Source organism: Haplochromis burtoni, unplaced genomic scaffold, assembly GCF_018398535.1.
Source record: "Haplochromis burtoni strain Fernald_Lab_line unplaced genomic scaffold, NCSU_Asbu1 Contig_545, whole genome shotgun sequence".
In the NCBI taxonomy this organism is placed as follows: domain Eukaryota; kingdom Metazoa; phylum Chordata; class Actinopteri; order Cichliformes; family Cichlidae; genus Haplochromis; species Haplochromis burtoni.
This window is the reverse complement of record NW_024582906.1, coordinates 149,068-163,121: the sequence shown is the minus strand read 5'-3', so window position 1 is coordinate 163,121 and position 14,054 is coordinate 149,068. Positions and strand designations below refer to the sequence as shown.

At 41.9% G+C, this 14,054-nt stretch overlaps 1 protein-coding gene and 3 non-coding genes across 4 annotated transcripts in view; all 4 read right to left on the bottom strand.

The window, feature by feature from the left end:
* Nucleotides 1-1,657: 1,657 nt before the first annotated feature.
* The window catches only part of ldhd (lactate dehydrogenase D), a 55,945-nt gene continuing 43,548 nt past the window's right edge, over nt 1,658-14,054 (bottom strand). The window contains exons 3-11 of the mRNA XM_005947668.3: nt 9,232-9,373; nt 8,949-9,090; nt 8,155-8,314; nt 7,874-8,073; nt 6,320-6,448; nt 5,760-5,887; nt 4,789-4,879; nt 4,182-4,293; nt 1,658-2,390 (exon numbers count right to left, since the gene is read on the bottom strand). Coding sequence (XP_005947730.1) covers nt 2,210-2,390; nt 4,182-4,293; nt 4,789-4,879; nt 5,760-5,887; nt 6,320-6,448; nt 7,874-8,073; nt 8,155-8,314; nt 8,949-9,090; nt 9,232-9,373 — 1,285 coding nt within the window. The 3' untranslated portion in view covers nt 1,658-2,209. The remainder of the gene's footprint in view (nt 2,391-4,181; nt 4,294-4,788; nt 4,880-5,759; nt 5,888-6,319; nt 6,449-7,873; nt 8,074-8,154; nt 8,315-8,948; nt 9,091-9,231; nt 9,374-14,054) is intronic.
* On the bottom strand, nt 10,095-10,165 carry trnag-gcc. The gene has a single exon. It is a non-coding gene; the product is annotated as a tRNA-Gly (tRNA).
* Nucleotides 10,705-10,775, bottom strand: trnag-gcc. The gene has a single exon. It is a non-coding gene; the product is annotated as a tRNA-Gly (tRNA).
* On the bottom strand, nt 12,656-12,726 carry trnag-gcc. Its single transcript has one exon. It is a non-coding gene; the product is annotated as a tRNA-Gly (tRNA).

Here is a 14,054-nt window from a genome sequence, read left to right as displayed (position 1 = left end):
ACACACACACACACACACACACACACACACACACACACACTGCACCAGTATAATAAAAAAAATCAAGCTCACAAAAACACAGTGTAAGCAGGTTCTCAGCCAGTTTTCTTTTTAATAGTTCGAGCGAATCCATAACCAAGAAAATTTTAGTGCCACCTTTTAACAAGTTGCCCATATACATTTAATACATTTATAAAGGAAACGTGACTTCTGACTTTATTTAATGTTAACAAATTTGACATGTTTGGTCCGCAGCTGTGAAGAATCTGAGTCAAAAATCTGTTTATTAAAGTATAACTAAACATTAACTCTCAATGAGTGGATTACCAAAAATACCCTAATGAAGTAAAGGATTCATTAACACCCTTAATAACATTCTCAACATATCATCATTAGTTAGTTTAGTCATAAAAGGCCACTTAACAGAGGTGGTGAAATCTGGATTACCAGCCCATTTCTGCTATATTTGTATATTTTTTTCAGGTAAAATGGGGAGAAAATAGCGTTTTTCTTTTGCATGTGTGGATTTTTTTCAAACCCACATGAAATATAACTTTAGAATGTATATTGCACTTATTTATTTTCTTCTTTTGTCTTTTTAAATGAATGCATGGTCTCTTTGTGATCATTTTGTGGTTGTTATTAATTATAAGTTTCAATGCATCTTTTTTAAAGGCCTCCTGAACCATCGTCAAGGATTTCACAGAAAACAAATATGACTTATTAGAAAGGCTGCAGGAAATAGTCTCTGAACTGTAGACTGCTTAAACAGCTATGCAAATCAATAAGAATAAAATAAACAGAACTCAGAGTGAGCTATAACAAAGTCACGCAGTGTTTTTATTTAAAAGGAGATTTGATTGTAGCTCAGTGGCTGTGCGAGTGTGTTAGTGCTCTTCACGTCTTTCTTAATGTTCAGTTAGTGGCTGCAAGCTGGGAAAACAATAGTTACAAAGCTGCCGAGGCAGAAATGAGCATTATATTTTGATCTTCTGGCTGACACGCTGCAGGTTTGTCTCTCAAGGATGCACCACTGACACCGTGTGGTGGTGTAGAGCATTGCTTCATCACAGACAGAAGGAAGAAATCCAGGTACAAAGACGCCTGAAGGTTCATTTGGCTCTGATAATTTTCTTGTTTAATGGTTTGTGACATAAAACGCAGTGAATCCAAATGATGGCAACTTAAATTACTTGAAGTTTGCTCGCTTCCTTGAAAGCTGCCTCCATTCCGGTTAGCGGACAGTGAAATGAATTTAACATGCTGAAAAGCTAACATGTTTGCTTTTCTCACTTTTATGTAGCTTCTTAACAATAGCCAACTTTGTAGAGCTCAAATGCAGCGCTCCAAATTATTAGAAGTTACTGTACTTTTGTCATTAATGACCTCCTGACAACCTATATCAGGGAGGTCAAAGATAAGGCCTGGGGCCTAGAATCAGGTTGTCAAAGATGGATCTGTCCCACTGTATAGCTTTGAAAAATGTGAAAGAGGGCAAAGATTTTGGACTTTAAATATATCTTAACAGGTTTTTCAGCTTTCCCTGCTGATGCAGACCTCACCCATGGACATTCATCCTACATTACATTCTGTGAATTAACAAAAACTTTCAGTTTCTTTATGTAGGTCATCATGGTCAAGGATTTCACTGAAACCATTGCATACTGTGATTTATTTAAAGTATACAACATATAGTCGCTGAATTCTAGATACTCTTTAAACAGCTATGCAAATCAATAGAATAATGGAGTCCTGTGTCAAAATGCTCATCTGCAGTTAGGTAGTGTTTACAAAAGCAAAAGCATAATAAACCGTAGTGTCTACTTTCAATGAAATGTATTCAGCAGGCAATAAACAGGTTGAACAGCACTTGGAGTGATTCCACATATTAGACATTAATTTTAATGACACAAAAAGAAAGGATCTGTGGAAGATAATCTTTACATAATGCTGGTCTGCAACAACAGACCAGGTCTTCCTTAAAAACTCAAATTTGGAGTTAGCAAAAAGGATTCTATTAACACTCATCATTTTCCAAGAGTCAGGTTTTCTGGTGCATGCAGGAACATTCGTGAGAAATCCCATAAAACACATGTAGCTTTCTTGATTTAACTGAATTTGCAAATCACTGCTTCAATGATTTCATATGTTTGCTTGTGCTCCTTTAACAGAGGTGCGTCCACAAACTTCACTCAGATGGACACGCTGCTCATGGCTCTTCTCGCTGCAGGATTTTCCCAGGATTCATCAGGTTGTTTGGGTCGAGGGCATCCTTGAGACTCTGCATGACCTGGATGCCCACAGGCCCCATCTCCTCGCACAGCAGTGCCCTTTTCCCTAAACCCACTCCATGCTCCCCTGTACACGTACCATCCATGGCCAAGGCTCGCCTGCAAGGAGTAAATACATTTTTTAGGAGCAAAAAGTTTGAAAGTTTTCTGAAACCTTTACAAATGTTTCAAAATGTTTCACTTTCTATCCACAAACATTCATACGAAAGTAATCGCTGTGAGCCAGAAGCTCAGGCTTCAGGCTGTGTTTTCTTATATGACGCAACACAGAGTGTATATTTTTAATATGGCCAATTCATGGTCCACAGCACAGAAGCCCCACCCACCTGCTGTTGGAAAAGGGGCAGCCAATCAGAAGAAAGATGGCTTAAAAGGAGAAGGACGGGAGTTAGAGTTGTTTCGTGCATTGGAGTCTCCGCTGCCTTCGCTCAGGTCTAATTCAGGTGAGCTGTGGCTTTCTTCCATCTAATCCTCTATGCCATTACCCTCTGTGGTCTGAGCCTGACCCTGGCATAGCTGGTGGTGTTTAAAGTCTTTGAAAACAGATTTTGAGAAGATTGTATTGGTACATAGCTAAACCCCTCCATCTATAGAAAGACAGCCCACAAGTCTTTGCAAGTCCCAAGACTTAAACGTTTGGCCCTCTGGAATCAATATTAACCGAGAGAGATGGGCGAGAGCGCGATTCCAACGGGGAGGAATTTGTTTGAAGATAAGCAAGCGGAGTAAGGAGGATTACGGCGAGTGTGGGGAGGATTAGGGTGAAGAGAAACGTGTTGAAGAGAGACTGACAATGAAGGTAATAACAAGGAAAGTTGCTAAAATGGAGCAGTGAGGCCAGGCTGCCTGACAGGTACATGAGGCATACGCGCTCAACCAATAAGACTTAAAAAAAAAAGGAGATTACTGTTAGTAAGAACATCTGGTATTCAGTAACAGTGTGTGTCTGCTTGATGGGATCTGAAGGAAGTATAAATAAAACATTACAGCAGCTGTCAGGTGGTTCGAGGCTCCTGTCTATGTCTTTTGCTAGTACAATAAATGTTTTTTAATGGTAATTTTAGTGTTATCATGTAGCTGATTACTACTGTATGCGATAATAACCTTTTCAGAGGAGTGTTCGTTCAGATACACATTAAAAACAGTCAAGATTACTCTGTAATCATTTTATCACTTTGATCATGTTAACGACATCTGCGAGCTCAGTCACGGGGGTGGGCGGAGCTTTAAAGTCTCTCCTCGAGCTGCACAGAATGCAGGGCTGGTTTCTACTTGAAGCTGGTCCATGTGGGCATGAACTGTATGTGCTGTGTGGGAGAGTCCACATAGGAAGCAATGCACAACGATACCAGAGGCCATATTAGATAGCCAACAACATTCAAAAACAAAATACTGGCAATGAGAACTGCACACATTACAAGATAAACCTTTATTAACTTCAATGCAAGCGCCTGACGCAACTACCAGTGGGGGCGCGGGACAACTTTGACTAAAACATGAGAGGGTAGACAACATATGTCAGGCTAGTGACCAACCGTCAGCTTCAAAGCAGCGTGTCCAGTGCGAGTCGCCTCAAATGGATGCAGCTTAACTTCCTGGACAACTGTATTACCCATCAGATATGTCCATACAGTGACTCCAGTTAGAGTGAGGTCTGCTTACTGTAGGTTTGTCATAATAAAAATGACAAACTAGAATAAAATGTCTGCTGATTAAACACTGTACATTTATTTGTATGAATGAGTCACAGATATGAACTGTGTCCTCACATCCTGTTGTTGTCAACCCTGAAGCAGTGAACGGCTCGATGGATGGCGACAATCTTCCAGAAAAACAAGTGAAATCCTGATTGGTAGAAGATTTGTGAGTGAGTGCGAGGTGACACCATACCTAGCCAGTCTCTCAGTGAACAGGTGGACTCTGTGCATCTCCTCGGGGTCGTTTGGATCCACCACCATCAGACAGTGGAAATTCCCATCGCCCACGTGGCCTGCTATGGGACCTGAGGGCAGAAGCCATCCACATTCAATACGATGCCAAAAAACATCAGCTTTTTACATCACTTTCTTCTTCTGTGCTCTTGTGATGATACACCAGAATGACCCCTACATCCTGGAGCTTAACAAGAGTTCCTGTATTTAAAAGTTGTAGTATTAGGAGTTAAGTCTCATTCATTGATCCCTTAGACCTCAAAGTGCTTCCTTCAGTTAAAATATGCACCTCAAACTACACGTTTTAATCAACCTTCCTGCAGCTTCTCTACTCCACCACACGGGTCAGCTGACCAGCTACCAGAAAGCTCACTCAAACTGGTTCACTGAAATCCCAAAAAGAAAGAAATTATTTTCTTTTCATAAATTTCTTTTATTTTTTTTCTAACATTAAAGATGAATGCTTTGAGGAATAAGAGAGATTCAAGTGCCTTGAATGAACAAGATGGTGTAAAATTCAGCTGTGGGTGCGCTTTCAGCGTGAAGTCAAGTGGATGTGTGCTCACCTGTAAGTCTGTTCTCAATCAGGTCCTCCTTTGTCTCCACAATAATTTGAGGCAGTCGAGACAGAGGAACACACACATCTGTAGAGTAGGCCTACACACACACACACACACACACACACACACACACACACACACACACAGGGAAGATAAGGTCACGATATTGGAAAGGCATCAAGCAGGTGTCTTGTGCAATCTTCAGGATTTAAAACGTTAATAAAGTGAGACATAAAAGTGCCTCCGAGCAGTGACTGTGTTTGTGTAGCACAGCGCTGTCACACAAAGCCTCACTATTAAAAGGCAACATATCCAACAACCTCAACTCGAATGGTACTGAGTTTTCACACAGCAGTGATAAGTTATAATAATATCACACTGCAGGCTGTGTGTAATCCCTTTGGAGCAATATTACATCTGCCCAACACGAGAGCCCTCTCATGCTGTAATACACCTTCTTCTTTTTACCTTCCTTAGTGTCAGTGCCGAGGAAAGGTGTTTTAGCGTACAGTTAGCTCCATAAATGTTTGGACGCTTACACTCTTTTCTGTCACAGTGGGTTTTAAATCAAACTGTCAAAATATGATTAAACCTCTTTATTCCACAAACGAGGTGAAACAGCAGAGGAGGAGAGAAACAAGGCACAGCACAGACTGTCACACATTTTTTTCCCCTTTTCCATAGTTTATTAGGGGCGGGACCCTCTAACCTCAAGATACCAAGCAAACAAAACACAAACAAGAACTGCAGTAGCCAATAAGATACGACCACGCACTGTTTAGTTCACTGCTCAAAAATTAAAGGAACACTTTGAGGCCTCAATGGAAAAAAATGGTGCTGGATGTCTATAATGATATGGACTGGGTAATGTGTTAGGAAAGAAAGGATGCCACATTGTTTGATGGAAATGAAAATAATCGACCTACAGAGAAAATCATGCTTGAAGTCCGGTCTCTGAAGCAGGTGACTTTGTTTACCTTGCAGCCCGGTCTGAGAGCCAGAGCAGCGTACCAGGCATCATGACGAGCTTTCCACAACCGATTCCGTGTTTCCGTATCTCGAGCCCACTGAAAGTCTGACCCTCCGTTACTCTGAGTGATGTCCTCTGTAGAAACACACACACTGACCTTCAATGGGAGTTTGCTTGCTTTCAATAAATCACATTACATCCAAACTTTAACCAAAGAGAGAAAATCTGCTCCCACTTCCACAACACTACTGTTATGTGACTGTTAAGCAGTTTTCAGAAGCACTGTCCTGAGATCCAGTGGATGGACCAACCAGTTTACAAATAATAATAAGCTTTGTTGGACACATCCCCTCACAGACAAATATTTGTGACTACTGTTAACATCTACGACAGTCTACAACAAAACCGAGGACCCTGAAATGTTTACAAATGGTTCACTGACTTCATGACTCTTTACTTTTCATATCCTGGCCATATCTGGGAAACTAACACTAAAGCTCAATATCTTTCAGAAACTGCTTTATCTAATGGGAGAACATCTGGTCTGATATCAGCAAACACACACACCGGCTGTTTTGACCTGTTCCTCGAGGCTTTGTTCTGAGCCGTGGAACTCCAGGAACAGAGTTGGGTTCACGGGGTAGGACAGAGAGCTGAACCTGTTGCACGCATCAATCATCACATCATCCAGAAACTCTGGATCACACACACACACACACACACAGGACAAACACACGATTAAAGGAAATGTAGGTAAGATGATCTAAAATCATTCACTTGCATCATTGCTGCGTAGGTTCCAGCTGTCAATAATTGGTATTGATCTCATTTACATCTCTAGTTTGAGGATAAATTCTTCCCTCCTGGATTCTATACGGTTTTTAAGTGATGCTGTATGAACCCTGCCTCCAGGTCCTAAACTACTCTGCGTTTATTAAGGCTGCTGTGTTTCACGTTTTAAATTTTCTATTTAATCTGACCAAGCCTCTAAAAACAGTCAGTGATCACTGTCGGCCTCTCTCGGGTTTTATTACCACTATACATTTTAAAGCTCAGTTTTTAAAACCTTACAATGCAACTACAGCCCAGCCCATGCAGCAGTATATGAATGACTAACCTCGTATTGTGGATGGATTATCTCAGTTGTTCTCCTGACTGAAGTTCGGTCCGTTTACAGCATCCTGCCATGCGATTGCATTTGTCCCTAATCATTGGGAACCCTCACGTTAATGAGTGGAATAAAAGTTAGCGTTCATCCTCCAGCATTACTGTGTTTATGTTATGCTAACATAGCTGTGTCTCTAGCGGTCACGTAGCACATCATTAAATACCAGCTAGTCCAACTTCAGTAACCCTACAAACGTCACTGCTGTTTAGTTTTCTGTCTTCATTTATGTTAGAAGTGATAGCAGAGCTGTACGTTTGAATTTTTCAGAAATCTCTCAGTCAGAACATGCTATATTATGTTTAGATGGAAAGTAGTGAGCTAACTCCCTGCTAACTTTGAACTCCGTTAAACTTCATAAATCCTGTTTTCATGGTTGTCTGGATGTTAAACCTAATTGTTACACTGATCATTTTATTAAAGTTTGTAACTCTCAGTGACGCCGCAGTGTTTGTTTGACTTTGGGACCTGAAGCAGAGTTTGGACCCTGAGGTCAGACCGTTTTACCACTACCACTGCAAAATTCGCGTTTCTGAAAAGAGCAATAAAGTTTTGTCTCTTCCTCATTATGTCTATAAATCTTTATGTGTCTGTTTTCTCCACGACTGAGGCTTACGCTAAGAAAGGAAACAATGCGTTTACAGTGAAGATGATGATGGGAATAATAGAATTGAGAGAAACACATAAATAAGGAATATTTAAGTGATCAGTTATGTTTTCACCATTTTCACCTTTAAACAGTATTTCGAACTTTCTACATTAGAGTACTGGATCCTCAACGTTTGATACACGGACCTTATTCTGTGAAACTTTGGCAATGTTTGAAATGTTTGAGTGCATTTTGCTAACATCATTTTATTTAACAGTTCAAAATAATCCAGAATTATCCCTTAACATTGAGCCCTCTGCATCACAGTGTGCTGTTATTTTGCATTATTTCCAAGTTTCCTGCTCACCGATGCGAGCGATGGGTACTCCAGCTTGTAGCGTCTGCACTGTGCTGTCTACAGCAGCCTGGACAGAAGGAAATGAGCAGACCGCTGACACCATGGCCTCTGGGATGCCATAGAGGCGTAATGTGGTCTTAGTGATGATCCCCAGGGTCCCCTCTGAGCCTACAAACAGGTTTGTCAAGTTATAGCCAGCTGACGTCTTCCTGAGGAGAGAAACCAAGACAGAAGCAAAGGTAAGAGGCTTTCAAGATCATAACGATACATCACATTTGCCTGGTGAGTACCTGGGACGGCGGCCCTTCCCGGCAGTGTGTACGATGCTCCCATCAGCCAACACTACCTCCAGGTTTATAACATTTTCCCTCATAGTCCCATAATGCACTGCATTAGTACCTGATGCACTGGTGGCAGCCATACCACACAGAGATGCATCAGCTCCAGGATCTGAGACAAAGCACATAACCAGGGTTGGGTCAATTATTAAAAAAGGACACATCTGTAATCTGACAGTAACTTTGTATAACCCAGATATTTACAACTTGGGACAACCGCAGTGACCACTTGTGAATAAGAGGGCAGCTGTCATGAACTTTAATATTTTAACATGCTAACTGAGGCCTGTAGCACATGCTCACAGTTGCTGATGATCAGTTAATGATCTGGCTGCTACCTACTCTCTTGTACTTGTTTACAGAGAAGCAAAGATTCCTGTGCATGTGAAAAAACCCTAAAAACATCCTGCATTGAAGTATTATTTAGGTATTCTTCATCATTCCTTTTAACACTACCATCATAGTTGGGGGTTTTATCATCACATTATATTATTATATTATATAATATCAATATATTTTTTAACAAATCAGCATCAACATCATACAACATCACTAATTCTGTGCAGTAGTTTTTCTTTCATCTTTTGGTACAACTTGTACTGACAGGCCAAGATAACTAGCAGCTGTTCTCTTGGTGCTATGACGGTCACAAAGACCCCGACCGCCGGCCCTAAACTGAACACTCATGTCAAAAGTGTTGACTTAATGCTTAATCTGTGTGAATCCCTGTGAACATCCTGACTGACCAACAGGAAACCAGAGGCCTGTGTCTCGCAGGTATGCATTGAGAGCCTTTCGAGTCACACCAGGCTCCACCGTCACATCAAAGTCCTCTGGGTGGAGATCCAGAACCTGTTCCATGTTCCTTAAGCTGAAGCACACTCCCCCCTGAAGGATGATAACACAAACAAACACAGGAAATAAGACTTATGACAGTTATCACCAAGATGACATCCTGCTGGTTACTGTTGTTACTAAAGATGTTAACTGTTCTAAGTGGGAGAAAGTATGACCACACAAATATCTCACCTTCATAGCTCCAACCCCTCCCTCCAAGCCAGTCCCAGTGCCAAAAGGGATGATGGGAAGGCGGTGCTTGTGGCAGACCTTTGCCAAGGCACTGACCTCCTCCACACAACGTGGAAACACCACCACATCTGGAGGACGGCATCTGCACAAAAATAATGCAATGCTGTCACATTCTGTTTTTTATACTTCTCCAAAGAACCACACCCATTCTTCCCACTGCTCCCAGCAGCTGAGCCAGAAACCACAGCTCACCACACACGTTTTTGCCTCAGGTTGTGTCTCCCTGTAAGAGTGTGTTAGATGTTCAGGCTAACACATCAGGTGTTTCGTTGTTGTTCTCCAATAAAGGTGTATGAATCTACATGTTCTCGTGCTATAATCAGTACAGTACAGATCAGGTCACTCCTCGCACCTTTGCAAATGTGCTGAGGCAGCATTTAGCTGCAGAGGTCGCTTTGCTCACCGCCATGCTGTCATCACACAGATGCAGCCATTTATACCTGCCACTAAGGCGCTGCAGTATTCTACCAAACCAAAGGGGTCGCTACTCAGACAATATTGTGGCATGTGTGCTGATAAGGAGGGGAAAGAGACAAAACCAGAAGCCAGTACTTTGTCAAGGTTTTTGCAAAGTTCTTTCCACAAGCTCAAGTTTTTAAACAGTTGCAAAAGTTGCATGACCAACTGACACGCCGCAAAGATTGCGTCGCGCGACACAGGATGTGCGGTCAAAATCGTCATCAGACACAACCGACGTGTTGGCCTTAGGTCAGAGAGAGGGGCCTCGACAACTTAGCCTCTCCAGATTATTGGGTACTACATGCTTTATATAATATAACACAAAGCAGGAGAAAAACTAGAGTTGCATTGGCCGGGAATCGAACCCGGGCCTCCCGCGTGGCAGGCGAGAATTCTACCACTGAACCACCAATGCTTGCTGCAGCACCTTTTGCACGGAAGACAGTGGGTGAGCCGGCTGGCACGCGTGTATTTCACATTGTTCAAGCATTCTCTGTATTTCAGGATTATGAGACTAGGGGTGACTCTGACTGTGAAACTAAAACTGGGGAACAGCTGACATTTTAGTGATGTTAGAGGCTAGACAAAGACCTGCTCAGATAACCCTTAAAAGGACTGCTGAGACCCAGTGATCCTGAGTCCTGTTATACCCCATGGTTACAATAAAGCCATGTTTGCCATCGTACATGGAAAAACTTCCACATCAAGTATATTTGTTCTATCGCTCACCGTTATTTGCTTACTGTAGGAACTTCTGCAGGGAAAATAGACAGTGGCCCCTCTGGCCAGTTGCACATGCAAGTATATAGATTAAGGTCTTCTTTCTTGAAACACTTCATTTTAACACTAGGGACACAACATCTGTCAATGTTTGTTTTTTGGCTAACAGAGAAGCAGTTTTAGAGTGGTGCATTCTATAACAGATTTACACATATATAGCGGAAAAATAAGAACTGCATTGGCCGGGAATCGAACCCGGGCCTCCCGCGTGGCAGGCGAGAATTCTACCACTGAACCACCAATGCTTGCTGCTGTGACTTTCGCACAGGAAATGGAGGGCTTTCTGGGCCAGTCGGCATGTACGAAGCAAACTTCCAGTGCATTTAACACCATCAGGCTAATCCTACTGGGTGATAAACTGATTTTTGCATAGAAAACAGGAGACGGCCCCACCGGCCAGTAGCACATTTAGCATTGTTGTCAGCCCTGTGTGTGAAGAGTAAGGGTGGATCTGACTGTGAAACGGAAATCAGCTGACGACAACGCTTTTCAAGGTGTACATTAACTGAGGTAAATGATTCGCTGATTGGACACAGATGAACCAAAAAACTTAAGGGAAGCTCGATAGAAAGCACAATAACCAAAGTCTACTACACAAAATCAATTAACTAAACAGATTCAGTGTTTGTCGTCACAATACAATTTCCAAGTTACTGAATATCACACACAGCTTGGGCTCTAGAACTAATTTCATGGAGAGTAGCTGGACTTTATTTCTCTCCAGAGTTACCCTAGGTAAGAGACGACAGGCAGCGGTGTGTATAATTGTTTCCACCTGGTTCACTGCCTGTACATTAGGGTTTTCCTAATGGGTCATATTATTTGTGCGACAAACCACAGCTCAGTGTAGCCAGCCTACTTGGAGTTTCTCGATGTAAGTTAAAACCAACGATTACTTGGATCCTACTTCAATGGGGAATAGCTGCAGGAACTTTTGCACAGAAGACAGACAGTGGTCCCTCTGGCCAGTTATTCACATAAGAATATAGTGTTATGGCCCTTGCAGGGGCTCCTGTCCAACTGACCTTGTGTGGGTGTGTCTTTCTTTCTTTCTTACAGTTATATTGGCGGTTGGCAAACAAGTGAAAGGTGCATTACCGCCACCAACTGGTATGGAGTATGGTCTGGAACGACGTGTAGGTGTGTCCTGCCATCTCTCCTGCCTTAGGTGCTACCTAAGCTGACTCTAATTAGCAATTAAGTGTACTTAAGGCGAGCTCTAGTGCCACATTAAGTGGCTTTATTGTCATTTTAACCATGAGCAGTCGTGCAGTACACAGTGAAATGCGACATCGGTCCTCCAAGACCATGGTGCTACATATAACAGGCTATCAACAAAGGACTACATAAAGTGTAAGTGTGCAAAAAACGAAACAGCACAACACCAGACAGAACAGAATAACGCCGACACAAGACTGCAATAGAAAAGTGCAACAACAACAGTGGGTTGTGATAAAAGTGACTTGACGTGTGTGTGTGTGTGTGTGTGTGTGTGTGTGTGTGTGTGTGTGTGTGTGTGTGTCAGTCCAGTCACTGATCTGTTTAGGAGTCTGACGGCCGTTTTGCTGTCTGGCAGTGAGGGCCCAACTGCTCCGGTACCTCTTGCCAGAAGGTTGAAGATTGTATGTTAGGGGTGTGTGGGGTCCTCCACAATGCTGGTGGTTTTGCATATGCCAGAGAGCCTCGTTGGCTTTTGTAGCTAGTGAGCTGTGCGTATGGTGACTGGTTTCCCCTGCTCTGTGGAGAGGACTGTTTTGGTGACTAACCCTTTTTTTTTTTTTTTTTTTTTTTTTTTGGACTCACTGTTCAGTTTATTGACCAACATCTGGGTTTTGTTGTTTTCCTTCTCTAAAAGGTGATAGCGGCTTGCCTCTTTTTCAGTTTAATTTAACCATTTGCCTCCCTGTTTCCTTTTTTTCAATTTGGACACCTTTTGTTACTTCCCCGTCATCCCCTGGACCTTTTTAGGGTAATGTTACAATAGGTTTACACTTCATTTTAACCCCTAGGTAGCACAACATCTGTCAATGTTTGATTTCTGACTAAGAGAGAAGCAGTTTTAAAGGTGTGCATTTTATAGATTCAGATTTAAAAATATATAGATGGAGGGAAGAAAAGTAAGCCCTGCATTGGCCGGGAATCGAACCCGGGCCTCCCGCGTGGCAGGCGAGAATTCTACCACTGAACCACCAATGCTTGCTGCAGCAACTTTGGCACAGAAAACAGAGGACGGCCCACAGTCCAGTAGAACGTTGTTTAGGGTTTTCTCTCAGTGTTGGGAACTGTATGTGAAGAGCAAGGGTGGATCTGAATGTGAAACTGAAATTGGCTAACAACACAGTCAGTCACAAGACAATGAACACCTTTCAAAAAGTGCTCAGTACTGTACCAATGCCTGATGAATCTTAAATGGCAAACGTCATACTACATTTCTTCCTTGGATCCTACTTCAGTTGGGTACAGAACAAAACTGAGGTGTCCCTAGGATTTATACTGGTATCCTCAACTACTCAGAGAATCTGGAAGCTCTAAGCTTTTGAAAGTGTTCATTAACGGAGGTAAATGATTGGCTGACTGGACACAGGTGAACCGAAAAACTGAAGAGAAGCTAGAGAGAAAGTACAATAACCAAAAGTCTACTAAATAAAACAAATTAACTAAACAGATCTAAGGTTTGTCGTCACAATAGAATTTCCAAGTTACTGAATGTCACATCCCTCATGGTAAAGTTTGGTAAACTTGACTGACTGAATATGGTTATAAGATAAAACATTTTGTTAGAGTATTATCTTTACAGCACTGCAATTATCTTTTACAACATGACATTTAACATGTTTAGTCTTTTGTATTTTGGACTGTCAGTGAGAGAGAACAATGAATTTGTAGACGTTGCTTTAGTCTACGCTTTTTAATTCACACGAAATGTACTTTGATATGGGCTGTATCAATAAGGACATGAAAGGATTTCTCAGAAAGATAAATATAAAAAGTGAATCTTTTGAAAAGAATCAGGAAACTGTTATGATGCACGACCATTAAGATGAGTCCCAGCGTATTAGGAGTTACTGGGTTGAAGTTAAAGTATTGCTTGCTTATTGCGCGCTAGGAACTTTTGCAGTGGCTGGGAATAAAACCCAGGCCTCCCGCGTGGGAGCTTGGGATTGTTTAGCTCAACAGGCCTAAACAGTTTCCTTTTCATTCTCTATGGTAGTGCTAAACTTCAGGTGTCATATTTTTAACCATCGTGATCCTTCTTGTGCTGTTGTGAGTTTGAGATGCGGCACTTTTTAAAAATTTCCACTTTTAAATTTCAGGAAACAAGACAACTTATGTACCACCTGAAACAGATCTCGGCGATCCTTGTTCATTCATCAAAAGTAAGAAACATTGTTTGTAATGAGAGTAAACCAACAGATTAACTTTTCAGTAGGGGTGCAACGATACACAAAATTCACGGTTCGGTTCGGTTCGATACTTTGGTGTCACGGTTCGATATTTTTTCGATACAAAAAAAATGTTCATGC